Raw genomic sequence first — 22,641 nt, forward strand, 5'->3', positions numbered from 1 at the left:
CTGTCACTCTGTCTGGGGGTGACACCCCTTCAGGAACCTGTGGACACTGCACTCGCATGCATATACACACATGCACATAAGTAAACAAAGCTCTTTAAAGTCCTTGCAGAGACTTCGACAAGAGATCCTAGTAAACCCTCCGATGTCTTTTCAGAAACTGGGGTTCTCAGGATTTTCTCTGCCCAGCGTGTGACTGAGAGCCGTGGAAAGCCAAGTCACACCAAAAGGAAAGGCTGAGCGCCCACAGTCCCCCGGCTAGAGTCCCTGCTCCCACCAAGGAAACCTGAAATTCAGGTTTGTCACACTAAGTTGCCCTTTACTTCAAAGAGAAAACACTTTATAGTCAGGTCCTAGACAGCATTCAGCTCACAGGCCCTTCTGTGCTAGTGACAGGTAAGAGAGTCACCACAGCTCTCTGCCTGGCAAAAGCCCAGCAGATAAAGGTGTCATGCAAGACACCTCTCCTCAGGTCCCAACACACATATAAGCACACACTCATACAAACACACACACACACACACACACACACACACACAGGAGATGTTTCAAGGAAAATGGGTAGTACTGGAGATCACCATGTTAAGCAAAAATTAAACTGAGACAGATGTAGTATGACTTTTCACATATGCTGAATCTAAAGTTTTTTTAAAAAAAAAAAATATGTAAGACACAAAACTAGAAGAGGGACTATACAGAGGCCAGGGCAGGATTCGAGATCAGGAAGGGAAAGGGAAGTAAGTATATTCAAAATACAAGACTCAAAAAACGGCATGATGAAATCTAGTTTATACAATGAACACACATTAATAATAATAAAGAAAAGACCAAGTTCCCAGGAGCTTCACACAGTCCAAACTCCTCAGACCATCACCCCAACCAGGTATCCAGCACACACCAACCTCCCCAACACATATGCCAGCTCCCAACACACATGACCCTCCACCACCCTGCCAGCTCTCTATCCTGGGGTGGGGATGCTGAGCTCCTTGAGAACAGATGATGCCCAGCTACTGCACTTGATCCAGTGACTGATTAAGTCCCACCGTCAAAGCAATGAGGACGCGGGGCAAAACACAAAACCCCTACATCTCCCCAGCATGTTTGTAAACTCTTCTGGGGTCTATTTTAACCCAGTTTTATGTCCATCCAGGAAGGCTCTGGGCTGGTGAGATGGCTCAGTCAGTAAAGGTGCCACCAAGCCTGATGACCTGAATGTCATCTTCAGGTGGAAGGACAGAACCATCGCCTGCAAGCTGTCCTCTGATTTTCAAATGTGCACCCCATCACGCACACAATACACACACATACATACATACATACATACATACATACATTAATACAATACAGACGATTTTAAATCCAGGCAGGGACCTGAATTCCAGGGGTTGGGTGGGGTTTATCTCCCCAGAGAAAGCCGGTGGCTGTCACAGTTTACTTACTATTCTAATGCTGTGCCTTCACATGTTAAAGCATGTATCACAATCATCTTCCCCTCAGCACCCCCAATCTCCAAAAATCCCCGTCTTCTCAAACGCATGTCTGCATCCCTTCCTAGGGCATATATATATATATATATATATATATATATATATATATATATATAACATGGGGTCAGAGGCCGAATACATAAGAAACAATCCTGTCTTCTGATTAGAAACAGAGTAAAAATGCTGCCCACAAAAAGTATGGATGCAAGCATTCTGCCCTGGGACCAAGCAGGAAGGGTCAAAGTTCCTCCAACTAGAGAATACTGACTCTCTGGGCCAGCCCTCTAGTCAGCTACCCGCCGTTCTGAGGCCCTGTCCTGATGGGTTGCATGCTGGCAGCGGGGACGAGGCTTGCTAGCAATGGTTTACACGGAGGGGGTTGGCCGGAGACCAAAAGCCTTGGTGTTTCTGTCCCCGGAAGCTGGAGAAAGCTGTCACAGTGAAGATACACCTCCTCTCCCTACCAGTTGAGGGTAGCCTAGCAAAGTCCCTGGTGGCCCCAGGAGGAGGTCATACTACAAAGGGAGTGAGCAAAGGCGGTGGTGGGCTGCTTCCTGTAAGACCTGCTTCACTGCTTGATTCCCCCCTCCCCCCCCCCGGATTTGGAGCTATGCAACAACGTGCAAGATCCCTTCAAAACCAGAGATGCCTTTGCAAGATCCCTTCAAAACCAGAGATGCCTTTGCAAGATCCCTTCTAAACCAGAGATGCCTTCAGCTTGGTCCAGCGCTGGCTCTCCCCCACCGCAGGCCTGTCTCTCTCTCAAAGGCAGGTGCTTCAGCTTCTCTTTAGGAACTAGAGAGGGAGACACCTGTGTCTCCTCTCAGGTGGCTCAAGCCGGTGGGAGTGGGCTGCTGGCATGGAACTTGCCTGAGCTCTGCCCCCACCCCTGCCAGATCTGAGATGCCCTGCTCTCTGCTCTGTGGGGTAAAATGAAACTCCTACACCTCATCTCCGTGAAGGCAAGCAAGCCTGGGTCACGCCAGCTCTCCTGGTCACTGAATGTGCCTAGAGCCGGGGATGGGGGGGAGAAGCCAGCATGTGGCCAATAGCTACCACAGCCAAAAGGTGCCACTGCTGCTCAAGATGCCGGTTCCACATCTCAGACGGAGAGACCTCACAGCCCGGCTCCAGATCTGACAGAATGTACTGAGGCACCCAGTGTCCCGCCCCACACGAAGCGGGTGACTAAGTCACACACTTTCCTTTGTCTGCTTTCCAAAGCCCTAGTTCTCAAAGGCAGCAATGTGACAAGCAACACACAAGCCCGGGGCTTAGCAGACACAGGGATAGCATGAGCACATGGCCAACTAGTCGCCTCCCCAAGACGTGGCCTTTAGCTTTCTGCCCATGGCCAAAACAGCAGCAGCTGTTGCCAAGGGAGACAGGGTGACCCAGAGGCGTGGGCACAAAATCCAGGGATGGAAATCCACCTTTGTCTGGATCCACCCAAGCAACCGGGTCTCTTCAGTTAAGAAAAGATGAAAGAAAACAATCCCAGGACTGGGAGCATAGCTCAGTAGCTGAGTGTTGGCCTAACACACAGGAAGCCCTGGGTTCAGTCCGCAGTGCAGCCAAAGAACCGGCAAGCACACACCCTGCGCTTCCAAAGCCCAAGGTCTATGCCCAGGCTGAAGGTACCTAGTCCTGGGCGGCTGGGCGCGAAGGTGTTAGCCTGAAGTCTCAGAAGCACACTGACTTTGACCTACCTGTGAGGAAGGCGCAGCCTCTCCTCCAAGCTGACCCCAGTCCAAGGATTAACCAAGAGCCTTGTAGACAGAAGAGATCCACCACCCACCCTGGACAAGGATGCTTTGGGGGACTCAGAGTTCAAAACAGCCTGGGAGAAAGGGCATGCCAGACCTAGTCGACTGCTTTCCCTCTCTTAAGTTCTGTCGCTTCGCAAGCAAGATCATTTTAGACCTCCGTGCCTCTTCTGTGTTCCAGTTCTGTCGTCTTCCAGACCATATGAAAGTGCTTTGTAAATTGTGAAACACTTTGCACAGCTATGTCATACTTGATAGCACTGGAGGAGGGTTCAAAACAGAAAGCACTTGAGCTGGGAGCACTCGGGCAGATGGGGGAAAAGCCTGCTTCTCCAGATCTGACTGAGCCCTATGAACTCAACCGTCTCACTCCATCAAAAGGATAAAGGAGAATGGGAAGCTGGAGAAGGAACCAAAACCCAGGTGCCTCTGACCATCACCCCTAAAGCCAGCTGGCAAAGGCTCAGCGGCCAAGCGGCCTTCCCAGACCACATACTGCCTGCCCTCTCCTTTACTGATGGGATCCACCCACCCAGGTTTGGGGGGGGGGGGTATAGATTTTTGTTTTTGTTTTGTTTTGTTTCTATTTTCTTTAAGTTGGCATTCCCACCATATGTGGTGTGTGTTTCCAGGGAAGGCCGACCCTGGGTTCCTGTGGACAGATGTTGTTTTGTGCCTTATTATCAGGGCTGGCAGTCCATACACAGCTGCCTTGAGCAGGTGGCCAAGGATGGAAGCTACCCCTGCCTAGACAGGTGATGACCTCTACTATCGTAGGCCCTGGGGACCTTCTTTCCATCCCTCTGCAGTCAGAACGCCCCCCCCCAACACCCCCACCTGCCCCTCATGTGGAATCAGTCTTTAAAGGTGTCTGAGAAGAAACAAAACCAGAAGACTAAAGTGCCTTCACCGCACTGCCCAGCCGTCGACTATGTTCTAGGAGGCCTTAGGAGTGAAGTCACTGACCCCTTCCATCAGCCATCTGTGAGCTCCCGCCGGACTCCTCTAGCCCGATGGGAAGGATAAAGGAGGTCAGGACAGATGGCAAAGCGCTTTGGGAAAAGAGGCTCTACAGGAATGCAGGGCGGATGGGAGGCCAGCCCTGGGGTGTTTTGTTATCTGCATGAAGCTGCCTGCTCCATTCTAGGCGCCCGCATACTCTGGATTTAAAAGATCGCAAACCAGCAGGGGTGGGGTGGAAAGAGGGAAAGCCCCTACTTTCTGCCACTTGTTTCTCCCGCTTCAAAGTCGGTGCTCTGCTCTCCAACTAAGTGCGTGCGTGCATGCGTGCACAGGGGGCGGGAGGCTGGCACAACCAAATCTAAAAATACTCAGTAAAAATGCTAATCCCAAGGCAAAGAAAGAGCGAAGAAGGAATCTGTCAATCAACGGGCTCTCGCTCCTCACCCACAGCTGTACCGACTGCATTCCTGTAGACGAGGAAAAGAAGTGGGGGAACAGAGCTGAAGAAAAGAAAGGGACACACGCCACCACCTCCACGAGCGCGGGGCGGGAGGCGGCGGAGGAGGAGGGGCTCGGCCGGCAGAGCCGAACAAAGCGGGGCCTCCACTTGGAGCCCGAAGCCCCGAGAGTTGGGGGGCCAAGCTCAGAAGCACCCCTGCTGCCCGGAGGCAGCTGGCGACCCTTGAGGTCTAGAAGCCAAAATGCTGCACGGAAGCCTGGTCTCTAAGCTTAGGCAAATCCGAAGGTTTTGTTTGGGGTCCCTCCACCCACTCCCCGTCCCCTACAGGCGCGCGCACACACATACACGCACACGCCCTCCCTCTTCACCCGGGCCGCGCTAGGGGGCTGGGCCGGCGCGCCCCCCGCCGCTCTGGGACCCCACCTGGGAATGGTAATGCACTTGGTGTTCACGTTCTGCGTGGTGATGGCCTTCTCCAGCTCGTCCAACTGCCCCGTCTTCTTGAGCTTCTTCACCAAGCTCTTGACCGCCTTCTCGCACCACTTCTCCTCCTGCCCGTTCTGCTCGCCCTTCTTCCAACCCAGCAGGCGCTTCACGATCGGGGGGGTGAAGGGCAGGATGGACGACATGGCTGGCACCGGAGGGTCACCGGCGCCCCCGGCGGGGCTGGGCGCACTGGGGGCGCCGGGGACGCACAGAGGCAGCTCGGCCCGCGCCTCGCCCGAACTTCGCTTTTAACTCTGGAGAACTTGCCCGGGCGTCCGGGCCAGGACCGCTGCGCTGCAGCTGCGAGGATCGGGAGCACAGCGGCTCCACGCGGACCGACGGACTGACGGGCAGGCCCCGGACGCGCGGGGCGGAGGCGGCGGCCGCGAGACTCCGAGTGGCAGTAGAAAGTTTGGGTTTCCGCACGGGGTAGCTGTTTGGGTGACGCCTCCGGGAAGGAAAGTCCAACCCCCAGCCAAACTTTGCTGGCCTGGATGGCTTTGGTGCGCAGATCCCTCCGCCTCTGCAACGCTGCTCCTCCTCCTCCTCCTCCTCCTCCTCCTCCTCTGCGATCGCCGCTTTGCAGGGCCGGCCAGAGCCGTGCAGCCGCGCTACCCGCTCCTCTCCCGCCCGCTCTCAAGTCTACGTTTCACGCAGCTCCGCGTGCAGCCTCCTTCCTAGCGCAGTCGCCGCCCCCTCGCTGCCGGGGCTCCCCGCTCCTCCCCCGCGCCCTGCTCCGGGGAGGACCCGCGGCCTTCCCCGCCCAGCGCCGCCAAGCGCGCCCACGTGGGCCACCGGGCACGGCGGCCGTCAGCTCTGCCAAGTGCCGCGGGACCGGACTCCTGGGGACTCGCCGCCCCACAGACTCTCAGATACCGTTGCAGGGACTAGAGAGGATTAGACTAGCAGGGAACAGGCACGGTCGGTCAAGGGCTGGCTGCACCCTGGAGAAGACTCGGGCGCGGTGAGGGGTTCAGAAAAGCTCCGGGCCCAGGAAGTTGGGGCATGCTGATCTCGCTCAGTGGCCAGAGCTGCTTTAGGTGGCTTTTTGTTTTGTTTTTGTTTTCCTGCTGGGTGAGATCAGAACGGCTGACTGCCTGAGACTGCGGAGGAGGGAGTTGGAAAAGGGGAGAGGGAGACTTAAAAGGAGTTAAGAGACCTCAGTGACAACTTGAACAATAGCTGGAGCCAGGGGTCCCTTGGGCCCAGTGAACCAAGCTCTTTGCAGAAAACGGGCCTCAAAGACATCTGTTGCGTTCCTGAAGGATTGAATGGGGGTGCTTTAGGATTTTTCTTTGGGGGAGGGGGAGAATTAACATTTCAGGGTGTTACAGAAGTTCCGAAATTCGACACAAAACAAGTAAGAGAGCTTTTGTTTACAAAGCAATGAACTCGCACACACAAAGAAGAGCAAGCCAGGAGGACTCGGGAAGTTTATTCAGTTAGCCCAGGTGGGAAGCCAAGAGAACCTGACTTCGGGTAGCCCTAGGGGCTTTACTGCAGACTAGACGGATTCAGGGCTGGTTGCCCACGGTCCCTCCACGGATTTGGGGCGTTACATTAGACCCTCTGCTCCTTTATCCTGTTTCAACCTCCCTATCAGGCTAGCCCAGATGCTAAGAGTATGCTTGGTTTTGCACGCGCGCGCGCGCGCGCGCACACACACACACACACATTTCTCTCCCGTGGTGAGAAACAAGTTATTTGCAAACCAAGATCCGGTGCGAGTTACGAAGCCCTATGAAGTGTGGCCAGTCCCACAGAGTCAGCCCGGAAGCTTCAGGGACCCCCTGCTCTGTCCTTGAGGCTGCCCCACCACCAACCGCCAGCCGCAGCTTGTCCGGGGTTGTGGTTTCCCTCCTTCCACCTCCCTGATAAGTCTTGAAAGGAAGACCCCCGAGGCTCAGTAGACCTTAGCAAGCGGGTTCCTGCAAACCAGTTAGATGGTGGCTGCAGCCTCCCTTCTTCTCGCAGCTAGAGACTATAAGGAAGGCGGTCCTTTTTGTTTTGTTTTATTTTGTTTCAAGACAGGGTTCCTCTGTGTAGTTGTGACTGTCCCGAAACTCGCTCTGTAGACCAGAGCAAAGCTGGCCTCGAACAGAGATCCGCCTGCCTGTGCCGTACTGGCATTAAAGATGGGCGGTCTTCACTGCTGTGTTCAAGCAGATACCAATCGCTGCCTTTAAAATCCTGAGAGGCACAGTACCAAGGGTCAGAGCCAGGATTTAAACCCAGGTTTTTGTTTGGTTTTGGTTTAGAGGTTCTTGCTACTGGCCCTAGAGCTGTAAAGGGCAGCTAGGACACAATTTGCAAAACAAAAGCCTTTCTCACAGGTGCACCATTATGGCCAGAAATGGTCTCAGGCCCTTTCTTCGCCACCTCCTAGGCTGCTGGGACTTTGCAGATGTCCTAGGCAAGACAAAGAGTGGAGGCCAGTGTTGATTCATGAAGGGTAGCCAGGAGAGCCGGTTCAAATCCTGCTTCTCTCTCTCCAGCACTTCCTGTCACAAATAAGCTACTAGTTGAGAAATTCACAATGGTCGAGGAAGGTCCTTGAGTACAAGGAGCTCCCAGCCAGAGAAGCTCCAAGGAATAGGGATGAAGGTTTGCTTAGGTGGGCAGAGGACAGAAAAGGGCCTATATAATCATCTTCCAGTAAGAAGTTAATTTTAGCCAGGCAGTGGTGGCACTCAGGAGGCAGAGGCAGGCAGATTTCAGAGTTCAAAGCCAGCCTTGTCCACAGAGTGAAGTTCCAGGACAGCCAGGGGCTACACAGAGAAACCCTGTCTCAAATAAATAAATAAATGAATAAATAAATAAATAAATAAATAAAATAACCACTGGCATACGAGAAACACAGAAGTGTCATTTCTAACCTCCATCTTTTTCCTGAGTCTCCCTGTGAGAATGTTTTGGGGATACAAAGCCAGTTTCCTATGGGGGAGGAATAGACCTTGAGCAGTGAGTAGGTGTGTGGTTCAGGTTGGTTAGAACTTCAGCTGGTACCTGATCTCCTAGGACCCAGCCAGACCTGCCCTGCAGCCTTTGCCCTTGTCCTTGGGAGGGAAACATTAGTCCAGTTAATTTTTCATCCTGGTGGGTGCAAAGTTCAGGAGAGGCAGGATGGTGGGTGGAGACAGCTATGTTTCCCTAGGAAGAGAGAGCACAGTCAGGTCAGAGCCTAAGACATCCTCATGCTAAGGTGTGTATGCTGTGGCTCCTGGGGGGGGGGTCGTACAAAGAAAGGGACAGGAACACCTGGCCACAGTGAAGCTAGGTAACCAACAGGTGGTGAGTGGAGAAAGGGCAGCGAGAGGATTTTCCCTACATCTCACACAAAAAGGGGACGCCTGGTGAAACAGGGCTGGGACCATCATCAGAGGCCCGCCTGCAGGAGACAGTCTGTCTGAAAACCTGGATTCAACATGGAGTGTCATGTCCAGCCGAGAACCAACTTCTAAAAGTTGCCCTCTAACCTCCACGTGCAGGCTGTGGCACACTTCTGCCTCCCATAAATGAAAGTCCACGCACAAATAAGGAAATGTAGTTTTCATTTTAAATAAAGTCACTGTTCCAAGTAAAAATCAATAAATTACTAGTACGATGCTATGTATGTAAAATATAAAGATAACACACAGCGAACTACTGCACACCTGTTGGGCTGTTTGGTCTTGTATGCCAGTTAGACTAGGAAGGGATTGGGCCACGTGTACATTGACACCAAGAGTATAAAACAGTGTTGACTTGGGGAGAGCAGCGTAATAATTACCCAAAACAATAAAACATAGAATTATCATAGGGCCCAACAATTCCACTCCTGGCCACACACACACACTCACACACACACTCAATGAAAGCAGAAGTCCAAAGATATTGCACACCAATATTCATAGCAACATTATTTCACAATACCCAAGCTGGAAACCCCACAAATGACCTCGAGAGACAGAGCAAAGTCTGTATGCACAGTGGAATATTATTCAGCTTTAAAAAGAATGATTTTTGCTGTGACGCAGATAAGCCTGGCAAACTCTATGCCAAGTGCAATACGCTAATCACAAAATGACTAACACCGTGTGATTCACATTTGTAGAGAGAGAAAGCAGGTGGTGTTTGCCAGGAGCAGAGGGGAAGGAACAGGAAGTGCTATGAGTTAGGCATGAAGCTTTAGAACAGGAAGATTTCTGAAGGTGGACTACGGTGAGGGTTCTTCAACAGCATAAGCGTAGGCAATGCCTGGAACTGTACACTTAAAATGGGTAAAGGGGGCTGGCAGGATGGCTCAGCAGCTAAGAGCACAGGCTGCTCTTACAGGGGACCCTACTCCTGTTTCCAGCACCCATATAACAGCTCACAACTGTTAACTCCGGCCTCAGGAGATCCAGTGCCCTCTTCTGGTCTCTATAGGCACTGCATATATGTGGTACACTTAGAGGCAGGCAAAACACTCATAAAAATAAAATATTTAAAATAGATATGTCTAAAAAACATACTGGACACAGTAGAATAGATGCTGGAGGGCAATTAAATGGAAAGGAAAATTAAAGCTAAACAGAAAGAGTAAATTCCGGGATCTGTACTGATCAGTGTCTTATGTTAGGAAGACTGTGGTTAGCCAAATTCTTTGGACAGTCTTGGCAAGGTTAAGGCGTTATGTTCTGCACATAGCATTAGTAAAAATGCTATTTTTTATGACTTGCTCAAAAGGCAGTGCCTATGCCTTTCAGCCCCACCTAGTTCTGGGATCAAGGTCTCTCACATAAGGTGAACACAATGAAAATGATATTAAATGCTTGTCTAAATGCATCCCCAGGGATGTTTGCACAGGTTGGGGGGGTGGGGATTTCCATGACATCTTTGGAAGCACAGCCAGAGGACCCGGTCTGCTCTGTATGAGCTTTTCAGATTTCAAGGATGAGGTCGTATTTAAGGTTCCTATAATTATGGACTGGGGATGTAGCTCAGATGGTAGAGTGCTTATCCAACATGCATCAAGCCCTGGGTTCCACACCCAAAGAAAGTAGGCATGGTCACTTATGCCTATAATGCCAACATTAGGGCTGTTGAAGGCAAGAGGAACAGAAGTTCAAGACCATCCTTGCCTACTACAGGGAATGTTCCAGAGCAACCTGGGCCACATGAGACCCTATCTCCAAAAAGCATAAAAATAAAACTAAGTCATAGTTTCCATTGTTATCACTGTTTCATAAAAGACAGACCAGAGACCCCACAAGCTGGCCCAAACTAGACTGGATATAGACTGCTGGCCCATGACTGCCAGCCCAGGCTGGGTCCCTCTGTCACCAGAGCCCTCAGTGGGATCTCTAGTGTTGATCTTGGAGTATCCCTGGAAGATCAAGGCTCTGACAGAAGGAACCAGTGTGGCTCTGTCCAGGGAAAGTCCTGAGGGGACCCAGGAGCAGGGCCAAGATTGCAGCGGGCCGTCAAGAGAGTCCTGTGGATCAGTGAATAGAGCCCAGGTCCTATCCATGAAACTATTTTGAGTTTTCTTACAATATCTCCCTCCTGTTTAAGGAACTGCAGAGCCTCAATCTCTGGGGTCCTTCCTGTTCACGGTTCATTTTTTCAGAACCCAGCCCTACCTGTTTTCATGACATGGATACATGCTGTGTGAGTTTTCTCCCTGTATTCACATGGCGTTTGTGTTTGTATTTATCCTGTACAAATGCACATATCTTCACAGAGGTCATTGACTTTTCCTTTCTCTTTCCTGGGACAGTTAGTCACTAACATGGCCTCTGCTCCTGTTCCAGCTTATCACATGGACCTAAAAAGTTGAGGTCTGAAAACCTGGCCTACTTATCATTGGTGTTTTTTTTTTTTCTTTTTTAAAGACAGATATGTGTCTAACCACCAGAGAGGTGCATTCAAATGAAACTTTCTCCAAAAGTGGCAAGATTGTATGCCTTTAAATTACCTTATTAACATCTTGCGGTTCTTCCATTAGAGTCACTAGATGTGTATCATCAAAGAAACTGAATCAGGATCTTGAGCAAATATTTACACACCCATGTTCATAGCATCATTTGCAATAGCCAAAAGGTGGAAGGCATCCAAGTGCCATGAGCAGATGATGGATAAGCAGAATGCAGTGTGTAGACATACAATAAAATGTTGTTCGGCCTTAAGGAAGGAAAGTCCAACACATGCTATGGCCTCTGTGTACCTTGAGAACTTCTTAAGTTCAATAAGCCAGTCAGTCACAGGAGAACAAACATCTGATCCTGCATCGATGGGATACATAAGGTAGTGAAGTCAGAGAGATGGAAAATTACCACAGTTTGAAGGCATGGTGAGGGTTGGTGTTCAATGGGCAAAGGGTTCTTCTACAGGATAAAGAAAGTTCCAGAAATAAATGGTGGCAAGATGGCCCAACAAGTATAGATGCTTGCCAGCAAGCTTACCAACCGTAGAAGGAAATAAAACAATGTGAATGCATTTCATGCTACAAAAAGTTCTTTTCTGAGGAAGGTCTCATGTATCCCAGGCTGACCTCATGCATTCTATGTTGAAAAAGAGAAAGGAAATTCCAAACTGAAAACAGGATACTGTTTAAAAAAAAATCACTGAATAAAAATAAATTTTACGCAGGTGATAGTGGCACATACCTTTAATCCGGGGACAGAGGCAAGCAGATCTCTGTGAGTTCAAGGCCATCCTGTTCTACAAAGCAAGTTCCACAATAGCCAGGACAACACAAAGAAACACTGTCTCAAAATACAAAAGAAACAACAACAGAAGTTTAAAGACATAAAGGAAACATTGTGTCGGGTGTCTCCCCTGAGTGAGGAAGTAGACCCCAGTGTGTATAGAGAAGAAGGTGATGACTTTATGCCTTTCATCCTCTCAGAAGGCCATAGAGCTCTTGTATGGTCAAACACTGGACGTGGCAGGAGAATGAAATCCTGACTTCGAATCCTGCCTGCCTTAAGAATCTTCTCCTCACTCACCACCCTGGATCCGCAGCCTGTGGGAACTCCTGGCTCTGATTTAGAGAGGATGACGTAAGGTTAGAGAGACAAGGGAAAGCTGCCCACCGCCAGAGCTCAATCTTACTGAGTGGGGTGGGGGTGGGGCAGCTTAAAGGTAAATATGACTGGTGGTTATTGTAAAAACAGACCACCTTCATCATAGAGAGATGCTTTTAAATTTCACGACGACTTTCTGCTCATAAAGGCTCTCTGTTGTAAAAATGAAATGAAACCAAGTTCCCCCTGTGCTGTGGCCTTGAAAACTATTCTTATTGGAAAAACAGTCTCAGGAGGCCACAGTCTAAGTGATCCCACCACTAGGAAGGTCTGGGAGAAGAGCATCTTTGAAACAGAAAGACTAGTTGTCAAGGGCTAGGGGAGGGGCTAGGGAGTGACATCAACCTGGCCACCAGGCTACGGTTAGTGTTGACTCACACCTGGGTAACATACTGAGAAAAAAGGACTTTTGGGAGCTCAACCTTAAATGAGGGACATCTGTATCAACACCCTCCATGCTCAGGGACATCTCAGAAGGGATGCTGCAAAAGCTCAAGAGCTGGAGGATGGAGTGCTGTGAAGTGTAGCCTACTGAATACAACATGGTTGTTGCTCTCACTGTTGAACTCACTGCAGTGATGGACACTGTGGTGGTTTGAAAATGCTTGGCCCAGGAAATAGCATGATTTAGAAGTGTGGCCTTGTTGGAGTGGGTGTGGTCTTATTGGGAAAAGTGGCTTTAAGACCCTCATCCTAGCTGCCTGGAAGTCAGTCTTCTCCTGGCTGCCTTCAGATGAAGATGTAGAGTAGAACTCTCAGCTCCTCCTGTACCATGCCTGCCTGGATGCTGCCATGCTCCCACTGTGACAAAAATGGACTGAGCCTCTGAACCTATAAGCCAGCCCCAATTAATGTTGTCCTATTAAGAGTTGCCTTGGGCCAGGCGTGGTGGTGTGCGCCTTTAATCTCAGCACTCGGGAGGCAGAGGCAAGGGGATTTCTGAGTTTGAGGCCAGGCTGGTCTACAAAGTGAGTTCCAGGACAGCCAGGGNAAAAAAAAAAAAACAAAAAAACATGGTTACAGTGTAGCTCTGGCTGGCCTAGAACTTGCTGTATAGACTAAGCTGGCCTCAGTTCACAGAGGTCTGCCTGCCTGCCTCCTGAGTGCTGGGATTAAAGGTGTGCACCATCACACCTAGCCAGCTCATACACTCTTAGAACCACTCCACGATGTCAGTCAGAGCTATCCTCACTTCTCAGCAGGGAAACCAGGTCCAGGGTGCTAGCTGCTTGAGGTACTAAAAGCAAGTTCTGGGATTTGAACCCAAGAAACTGCCTCCAAAGTTCTTTCTGAACAACAGCCTCTCCAGAGGAGCATAGCTATGGTGCTGGCCTTAGTTTCCCCTTTGTGAATTTTAAGCGTGAACCACCCCAAGACATCTTGAGACCAACAGAACCTTCCTTCCAGAGGTCTTGTGCCCCCTCTTCCATTCTGGAGAAAGCTCTGCGGAGGTTCCTCTTGGCATTGCTGAACCCTGCAGTCGCCTCCATAGCTCAGAGCAGCTTGCTTGTTCCCCACTGGGCCCCCACACAGCTGTGAAGCCAAGAGGTACCCACCTGTAGCGCTCTTCTTGCAGGCACTGGGTCATGTAGGTGTAGTCCCTCTGCAGCTGAGTCTTCAAGTCCTCCATGGAGTCCTCCAGGTGTGACTGGCCCTCCTTTATCTCCCGCAGCTCCTCCAGCAGAGTGTCCAGATTTCCGGGGGCACCATAAAGAGTGTTGGATCTAGGGCTCCCCAGTGCGCCTCCTGGCCCAGCCCCAGAGTTGCTGCCTGCCCCAGCTGAGCTGGCACTGGCACTCGAGCATTCATCGTCACTGCCATACTTGGGACTGGACACCAATGTGGCACTGCCACTCAGCGCCCGGGCTGCCTCTTCAGGGGGTCCATCTTCCATGGGGTCCTTCAGGTGGGCGATGTTGTCGGCACTGCCGAACTTGTTGCGAATGAGGCTGGCGAACTCCCGGGGCTTGGACACCACCGCAGTGTGGGTGGCTTGCGAGAGGCCAGAAAGACTGCCCTTGACCCCCTCCACCACACCACCCCCGAAGCCACTGATGCCGGCACGCATGTTGGCGCCCACATCCTTCAGCCCTTGCTGCATATCACGTAGCACATCCTTGGGCTGCCGCGAGGGCCCATTCTGCTCGATCTCCTTCAGGCGCCGACGGTAGTGCTCTAGTTTCTTGTGCAGCTGGGCGATGGTCTGGGCCGACTTCTGGTTTTTCTTTTCAAACACCTGCTTGATGCGCGACACCTGCTGCTTGTCTGCATTGTTGGCCAGCTTCAGGTACTCTGCCACGTTATCATCCCGCGCCTCCTGCTCGATCTTGATCTGCTCAGTGATCTTCAGGATCTTTTGGTGCAGGTGTTCGATGGCAGCCTTAGTCCGCTGGGGGTCCGGCGCTCCATCTGGCACATCCAGGCTGATGGGTCCATCAGTGTCACCATGGCCAGGGCCAGAGGGGAGGCCCAGGGCCACAAGATCTCCCTTGTCACCCTGGGAAAGAGGCAAGCACAAATAAATCAAGAGACATGGGAAGGGTCTAGGCCTGGTCTCTGTGTAGTTCAGGACAGCTCTGGGTGCAGCTTCTCCACCTAGACAATGCCTGCAGGGTGAAGTATAACTTCAGTGGAAGAGCCTGAAGCAGTAGGCCCCCACAGTGGTATGCCGTCATGACCTTTATAAGTTTTTTCTCTGAAATGAAGTCTAAGCAGATCAGGGTGTGACCAGAGCTGGGGTAAGCTGTCTCTTTGGATTCTCCTAATTAGGCTCCTGCCTTAAGTATTCTTGTCCTTCTGAGCCATGAAAGTCCACATGCCTTCCAGCCCTTGTTCCATGTTCTTCCTAACAACCTGCATGGGTCCCTGGCCCCATCCACAATTCTCCTAGGGTCTTGTTACCTTCCTGGTCTCTGAAGGCATCAGAAATCTCCTTTGATTCATAATGGTGGGAATACTCGACCTCTCCCAGTCTCTCAGAGAAGAAAATACTGGGAGAAGAGAGTCCGCCCGCCCACCCACCCACCCACCCTGCCCAGCAGCTCCTTGAAGTGTAAAGACCCACAGGCCAAGAGAGGCTGGGAGTCTGGAAGAGTCTCGAAGGGGAGGATGTGCAAGAAGGAAGGTAGGACCCTGTTCCCTACCCACCAGACAGGCAGGACACTGTCCCCTACCCACCAGACAGGCAGGACCCAGTTCCCAACCTACCAGACAGTCAGGCTTCCTGAGTACAGCAGAGTGGCTCAAACTCAGAGGAAAAAGAGGAGAGGCCGGAAAAAGAATGAGGGGGAAGGAGAGGGTAGAGAAGATATGAATGCAGGACAGATGTGGGGGAAGGCTGGGAACCCACTAACCCCAGTGTCCGAAGCTGAGTCCTGATACCTTATCACTACACGTCAGAAGCGAGCTTGGGTCAGATCCCTGAGGGGCAGGGGTGAGGTAAATTCCGTGTTGTGAAAGGGATTAAACAAGAGAGAGCAGCCTAGACACACACAGGAACTGGAAACAGCCAGAGATAATTCTAACTGAAGGCACAAGTTATTGGAAAACATCACGCATAGTAACAGTGATGGCAGACTCTGGAGGCAGGGAGGGGGACCTCTTAGGCTTTCTCAAGTCACGGATCCCCTAAGGATGCTAAGAGGACAAACTTCTGAAGTAAGGGCTTTCCTCCTGCTAGGCTTCGGGCGTCCCTTTATGTCCCTCACCTTCCCAGCAGGTGCTTCTGCCTGAGGATTCTTCTTCTCAGACTCTGGCCTTTGAAACCCAACTCATGTCTCCCCAGAGCAATCCATCCCAAGGTCTGTCTCACCTTGTTGGACTTAACCCTCCCACACCCGTCACCCCTTGCTGTGATCCCTCTGTGTCTTTGCCTGCATAATGGGTGGAATCATACCAGCTCTCACTTTTCATGGGATAGTTACATGGATGGTGTCTCCTAAGTTCATGATAGATGACACATCTGAATCTAGGCAGAGTTCTCTCCTGGGGGAGTGATGCCTACAATCAAGCTGGGCTAAATTTAAGAGGTTATCAAAGCATATGTACTCAATATTGACAGAACTGTACAAAGTAAGTTCTCTATGTGACACATAACCTTTACTCTACAAGAACTTGGCTTTACCACAGATGTCCGAACCCTTTAACCTCCTCAGTGGGACATCTACACCACTCCCCCAACCCCAAAGGTTCAGAGAGAATTCCGGTGGGAAGTAAGAGCCACAGGCGGTAGACATCTGCAGAGAACGTTATTTACTGGACACAACAGGGCCATGGCACGCATGAACTCAGTGGCTGTGGCAGCGTGCACAAAACCTGTGCAGACATGACAAAGCCAGCCAAAGTCTCAGCAAGCAGGGGGAAGTGTTCATAAAATCCTGTCCCTGACTGAGAGGCTATCAGCAATTGAGTTGCTGGATGAGGAAGTACGTTTTCTTCAGGATGTGGCCCTTGGAAGGCTCCCCATGCTCCAGTAGATGGTCTTACCACACTGCACTAGATGGGCTCAGTGTGTTTTAAGAAAGGAGAGAGAGTTCATGGAGTTGGAATCCTCATGTTTTTCTGGTAAGGTGAGATGGTACAGCCAATGGAGGGATACACATGATCGGTCCTCACCAAGGTAAATACAGAATTATTTCCTAACTGTCTAGTTCGACTCTGAGGTGTGCCCCTGTTCTGGTTTGCTTTCTGCTATTGTGATAAACACTACGACAAAAAGCAACTTGGGGAAAAAATGGGTTTATTTCACCTTATAGGTTTCAGTCCATCATAGAGGGAGGTCAAGGCAGGAACCTAAAGCGGAAACCAATGGAGGAATGCTGCTTTCAAAATGGAGGAACCTTCGGCTTGCTTGGCTACCTTTCTTACATAGCCCAGGCCCACCTGCCTAGGGATGGTACTGCCCACAGTGGGCTGCTTGCTCCTACATCAATTAGCAATTAAGAAAATACCTTGGCCAGGCAGTGGGGGCTCATGCCTTTAATCCCAATATTTGGAAGGCAGAGACAGGCAAATCTCTGAGATTGAAGCCATCCTTGTCTACAGAGCAAGTTCCAAGACAGCTAGGGATAGACAGAGAAACCCTGTCTCAAAAAACAAAAACAAAAAACAAAACAAACAAACAAAAACCCCACCCACCACAAAAAAACACTCCTCAAAAACATGGCCACAGGCTAATCTGACCTAGGAAATTCCTCAGTCGAGGTTCCCTCTTCTCAGAGGACATTGGGCTGTATCAAGTTGACAGCTAAAGCTAACTATGGCAATACCAAAAGGAATTGAAAATAGTATTCAAATAGACACTGGTACAAGTTCACAGTGGCACCCTTCACAATAGCCAAAGGGTAGGCGCAACCCAGAGATGGCATTTAAACCAATGAATGGGCTAGCAACGTGAGACAGTCCATATAATGGACTACTGTTTGGTCACAACAAGAAAGGGCATTCTGATAATGCCAGAACATAGACAGTTTGCTAAGTAGGGGCCACATGCTGAATGGTTCCATGCTGTGAGATTTCCAGAGTGCTAAATCTATAGAGACAAAGGCGACCAATTAGTAGTTGCCAAGGGCTAGGGGAGCGAAGGGATGGGAAATGGGTACCTGATGGGTATGGGGTCTCCCTGAGGATTATAAAGATGATCTGGAACTGGGAGGAGCTAGAGCTGTGCAGCACGAGCAGGGAAGGGCAGGACCCACCCATCGCAGAGTAGCCACAGGAGGGTGTCTTGGCTGTCTCGCTCTGCCTCATGATCAGCAGAGAAGAATCTTGCCAGAGTGCCTCTCTCTTGCACAGAGAGAGGAACAGTGCGGTGACTCAGTGCCTGTCATCAGCAGGTGGAAACTCCAGGCCCCCAGCTTGGAGCAGGGCCTAGCTACAAAGACAGCTCCTCTCTTCAAATGGTGCAAAGCCTTACTCACTCATTCTGACAGCTACTAGTACCACATCTGGGGCTGAAGCCCCCACGGCATGGTCCCCTTACCCTACTTGCCTGACTGAGAAAGGCTGGTCCACTCTGTGGCTACCTGACTTGGGATGAATACCCATGAATAGGCTGAGCAGATTAAGGCAAGATCTGGCAAGGCAGACCTAGGGAGTGGGGAGTTCATGACATGGTCCTATTGAGAGAGCTTACTAGCCAGGAGTGGGGAGTCCATGACATGGTCCTACTGAGAGCTTACTAGCCAGGAGTGGGGAGTCCTTGACATGGTCCTACTGAGAGAGCTTACTAGCCGGGAGTGGGGAGTCCATGACATGGTCCTACTTATTACTAGCCAGGGCTGCGGCTATACCCAAGTTCAAGACACAGTGATGAATGTTCTGGCTAAGGCAGAGCTGGAGTGACTTCTGAGTCTCTGGGGCCAGTTTTTCTTGTTTCTGTCTTGGCTTCAGTGAGATCTCCCCACAGTTCATGAATAGCTGGGCAACCTGTCTGCTATCTTTGGTCATGCCACAGACCTATCTTCCTACCCTGCTTCAGCAACACAAACTGAAACTGGATTAGGTACTCTGCCAAATTACAGAGGCTGCTGGCTCAGGACTTCCCCAGCCTTGGCTCCCATTACCCTCTGGGGTTCTTGCCTCCTCCTGGGCCTGAGTTCAGTGTCCTTGCATTAACCTGGCCAGGGGACATTTGCCCTCCCCACTGAACGATAGCCCAGCATCCTGGAAGATGGCAGGCAGATGGTAGACACTATCAACTTGCCTAAGTCATGCTTTAGCAAGGGAGAAAAAGGTAGTAACTATATATGTTTCATTTTCTTTCTTTAGCATCATATGTACACGGGCCATAGAAATAACCACGGCTTGTGAGGAGATCACGCTTCTGTGCTTGTGTTCCCAAGTCGACCCAGGGCCTTCCACCACCCGGGCAGGAAGCTCAGGGAACCCACAGTGGGCCGGCATGTCTAGTCAGAAAGGCAACAGTAACGTTACTCTTAAGAGGAGGAGGAGGAGGAGGAGGAGGAGGAGGAGGAGGAAAGAAACAGGTCTTTTGGTCTCCTGGATTTCTCTTTAGTGAAGTGTTTACTCTGATCTGTCTATGTGCTTGGCCACACAGGTGGGACCATGCAGGATGCTGCTCCTGAGGGTGGAGTCTGGCTTCCACTGCATCAGAGCTCAGTGAGTGTGCAGGTTGAAGGTGGGGGGAGTTTGTCAGGACTAGTGACTCAGCAGTGACTCAGCAGAGACGCTCTGAGCAGCTCACTACTGTCCTGGAGAGACTGATTGTATCAACTCTTGGGATAGGGAACACTGATTTACTTTACTTTTTAAAAATTAAGTCCCTTGGGCCAGGTAGTAGTGGCGCACACCTTTAATCCCAGCACTTGGGAGGCAGAGGCAGGCAGATTTCTGAGTTCAAGGCCAGCCTGGTCTACAGAGTGAGTTTCAGGACAGCCAGGGCTACACAGAGAAACCCTGTCTTGGGGAAAACAAAAAACAAACAAACAAACAAAGAGTTGCCTTGGGGTGAGGGTGGGCTAGAGAAGTGGCTCAGCAGTTAAGAGGACCCGCTCTTCCAGAGGACCCAGGTTCAATTCCTAGCACCCACATGGCAGTTCACAACTGTCTATAACTCCAGTTCCAGGGGATCTGACACCCTTCACCAACAGGCAGAAATACAGGCTAATACCAGGGCACATGAAATAAAAATAAATAAATAATTTAAAAACAAAAAAACAAAAAACAGAGTTGCCTTGGCCATGGTGTCTGTTCACAGCATTAAAACCCTAACTAAGACAGCTCTGTGGATCTTGGCACAAGATCTGCACAAGGTCAAGCTAACACCACTGTTCTGGTCAATGTTCCAGCAGGTGGGACTTATTGGACTCTGGGTTACAAAAAGAAAGGAGAGGACTCTAAGGTGGGAAAGGGGCATGCTCAGGCTGTGCCTAGGGGAGTGAAGGGGGAGAGTTTGGAATAGAGATGATCAAAACACATTGTGTATAAATATGACAAAGAATAAATAAAGGTTCTGTGGTTGTTTAACTGAATACACTGAGCACATCCCAGTTGCCTGTTTTAAAATAGGTGTAGGACTCAGCAGTCAGGAATGTGAGTTCTGATCTTCCAGAGGACCCAAGCTTGGTTCCCAGCTCCTGTGTCAAGCAGTTCACGACTGCCTGTAACTCTGGCTCCAGGAGATCTGACACCTCTGCTCTCCTCACATACATAGGCATAGACATAGACACACTATGCACACAGTTTAAAATAAAGTGAGGTCTGGGAAAGGAGCCATCAGTTACATAAGAGGACTTATTGTTCTTGCAGAGGACCTAGGTTCAAGCCCCAGTACTTACACGGTGAGTCACAACCATCCAGAACATCAGTTCTGGGAGACCCTGATTCCTTCTTCTGAGCTCAGAGGGTCCCAGGCACAGATGTGGTGCACATGTACAAGTGCAGAAAACACTCATACACACACATATTAAATAAATAAGTCAGAGGTCGCCAGGCACAGATGTGGTACACACGTGCACAGAACACTCATACACACACATTAAATAAATAAATCTAAAAGAAAATCTTAAAAAAAAACCTAATAAATATTTAACCCCATTACTTGGGAGTCAGAAGCAGGCAGATGTCCAAGTTCAAGGGCAGCCTGGTCTGCAGAGCAAGTTCCAGGAAGGCAGGGCTACAGAGAAACCTTGTCTCAAAACTCCCCCTAAGGAAACAAAACAAAAAGACAAGACAAAAACAAACAAATGAAAAAGCAATAAATAAACTAAATTGTTACAAAGCTGGCAGAGCTGGGCGTAGGACCAGATTGGCATCTGGTAGGACTGGATTGTACCTCACTAGGAGTTTCTGTTTAAGTAGCGCAGGCTGGGCCCATACTGAGAGCACTCAAGCGCTAGGCCCTGCTGCAACTGCATGGGTGACTCTGTTGAGTTCTCATAAGTACCCATGGCCCATGCAGAGAGGCCAGCAGCAGGGCGTCTGTGAGTGGCCACACTCTGGCCACCCAGGCAGTCTGCTGGGCAGCCCTCATCCTTGACCACAGTCCAAGCAATGCTCAGCACACAGGAAAGGGTCACTGCGGCCACTTGCCTTCTTGTTGAACACTGGGAATATCTCCCTATGCCCATAAATATTAGCATCTGACAGTGCCCCGGGTGTAGATCATGTTGTCATGTGTGTCTACTAGCATTTGTCATGTGTGTCTACTAGCATGTTGTCATGTGTGTCTACCATGATTTATCAAACTCGCCTCCTGTGATGGCTTCCACTTTTTTGCTTTGTTTTTGAGACAGGGTTTCTCTGTGTAGCCCTGGCTCTCCTGGAACTCACTCTGTACACCAGGCTGGCCTCGAACTCAGAGATCCGCCTACCTCTGCCTCCCAAGAGCTTGGATTAGACGTGTGTGCCACCACTGCCCAGCTATGGCTTCCACTTTTATTTGATGTCACAAAAGTGACTCTCTAATATGTCTGGGTATGTACATTAGTTCATATTCTTTATTATTTACTTTGAGTAAGTCCTAGGAGAATTACAGCTTTTTATGACATTGCCACAGGGCCTTCCAAAAAGCTATGGAATCAGCCCATTCCTGCCACACAGCTTCTGAGGGAGTTGACACCTGGGACAGCGTCTGTGAAGACTAGGAAGCCTCAGTGTTGGCAGGGGTTTGTTTTAAAGATTTGTTTGTTTGTTTGTTTGTTTGTTTATATGTAAGTGCACTATTGCTGTCTTCAGACACACCAGCAGAGGGCGTCAGATCTCATTACAGATGGTTGTAAGCCACCATGTGGTTGCTGGGAATTGAACTCAGGACCTCTGGAAGAGCAGTCAGTGCTCTTAACTGCTGAGCCAACTCTCCAGCCCATGTTGGTTGATTTTGTTGTCGTTGCTGCTGCTGCTGTTGTTTTGTTTGGTTTTGTTTTACTCTAAAACCAACAAATGAAAACAAGGATCTTTTCCAAAGACCTCCCAGCATGGAGCCAAAAGCTGCCTGCCTCTCAGTGAGGGAGCCACAGTATGTCATCCTTAACAGAACCCCCCACCCCCTACACTCCTATAGGTACTGGCATCCCCAGAGCTAAATCCTCTCCCTGGGTAACTTTATAAACCTTGAGTCTCCGGACAATATTTTTAATTTTGTGTGGTTTGTGTATACACATGTATGCAGGTATGTACCCACGTTTTTATACACGTAGAGGTCACAGATGGCCTTTATTACTTTCCACATTTGCTGTTGAGACTGGGTCTCTCACTAAACCTGGAGTTCACCAATCGAGCGAGGCTGCCTGTCTGAGAAGCCCAGGGATCCTCCTGGCTCTGCCTCCTCCTCAGTGGTAGGACTGCAGGTACTAGCCACCATGCCTGGCTTTGGGACTGCAGGTGCTAGCCACCATGCCTGGCTTTTTACATAGGTGCTGGGCTCCAGACTCAGGCAAACACTTGACCAAACTGAGCCACCTCCCCAGCCC

At 50.3% G+C, this 22,641-nt stretch overlaps 1 protein-coding gene and 1 pseudogene across 1 annotated transcript in view; both read right to left on the reverse strand.

Moving 5' to 3' along the window:
• Positions 1-5,839, reverse strand: part of Smad3 (SMAD family member 3) — a 110,655-nt gene extending 104,816 nt beyond the window's left edge. The window contains exon 1 of the mRNA XM_021206651.2: positions 5,100-5,839. Within this exon, the coding sequence (XP_021062310.1) occupies positions 5,100-5,305 (206 nt within the window). The 5' untranslated portion in view covers positions 5,306-5,839. The remainder of the gene's footprint in view (positions 1-5,099) is intronic.
• A 7,687-nt stretch (positions 5,840-13,526) lies between these two features.
• Positions 13,527-21,120, reverse strand: LOC115064828 (annotated as a pseudogene).
• Between the last annotated feature and the right edge of the window lie 1,521 nt (positions 21,121-22,641).

The sequence above is a fragment of the Mus pahari genome, chromosome 10 (assembly GCF_900095145.1).
Source record: "Mus pahari chromosome 10, PAHARI_EIJ_v1.1, whole genome shotgun sequence".
NCBI lineage: Eukaryota > Metazoa > Chordata > Mammalia > Rodentia > Muridae > Mus > Mus pahari.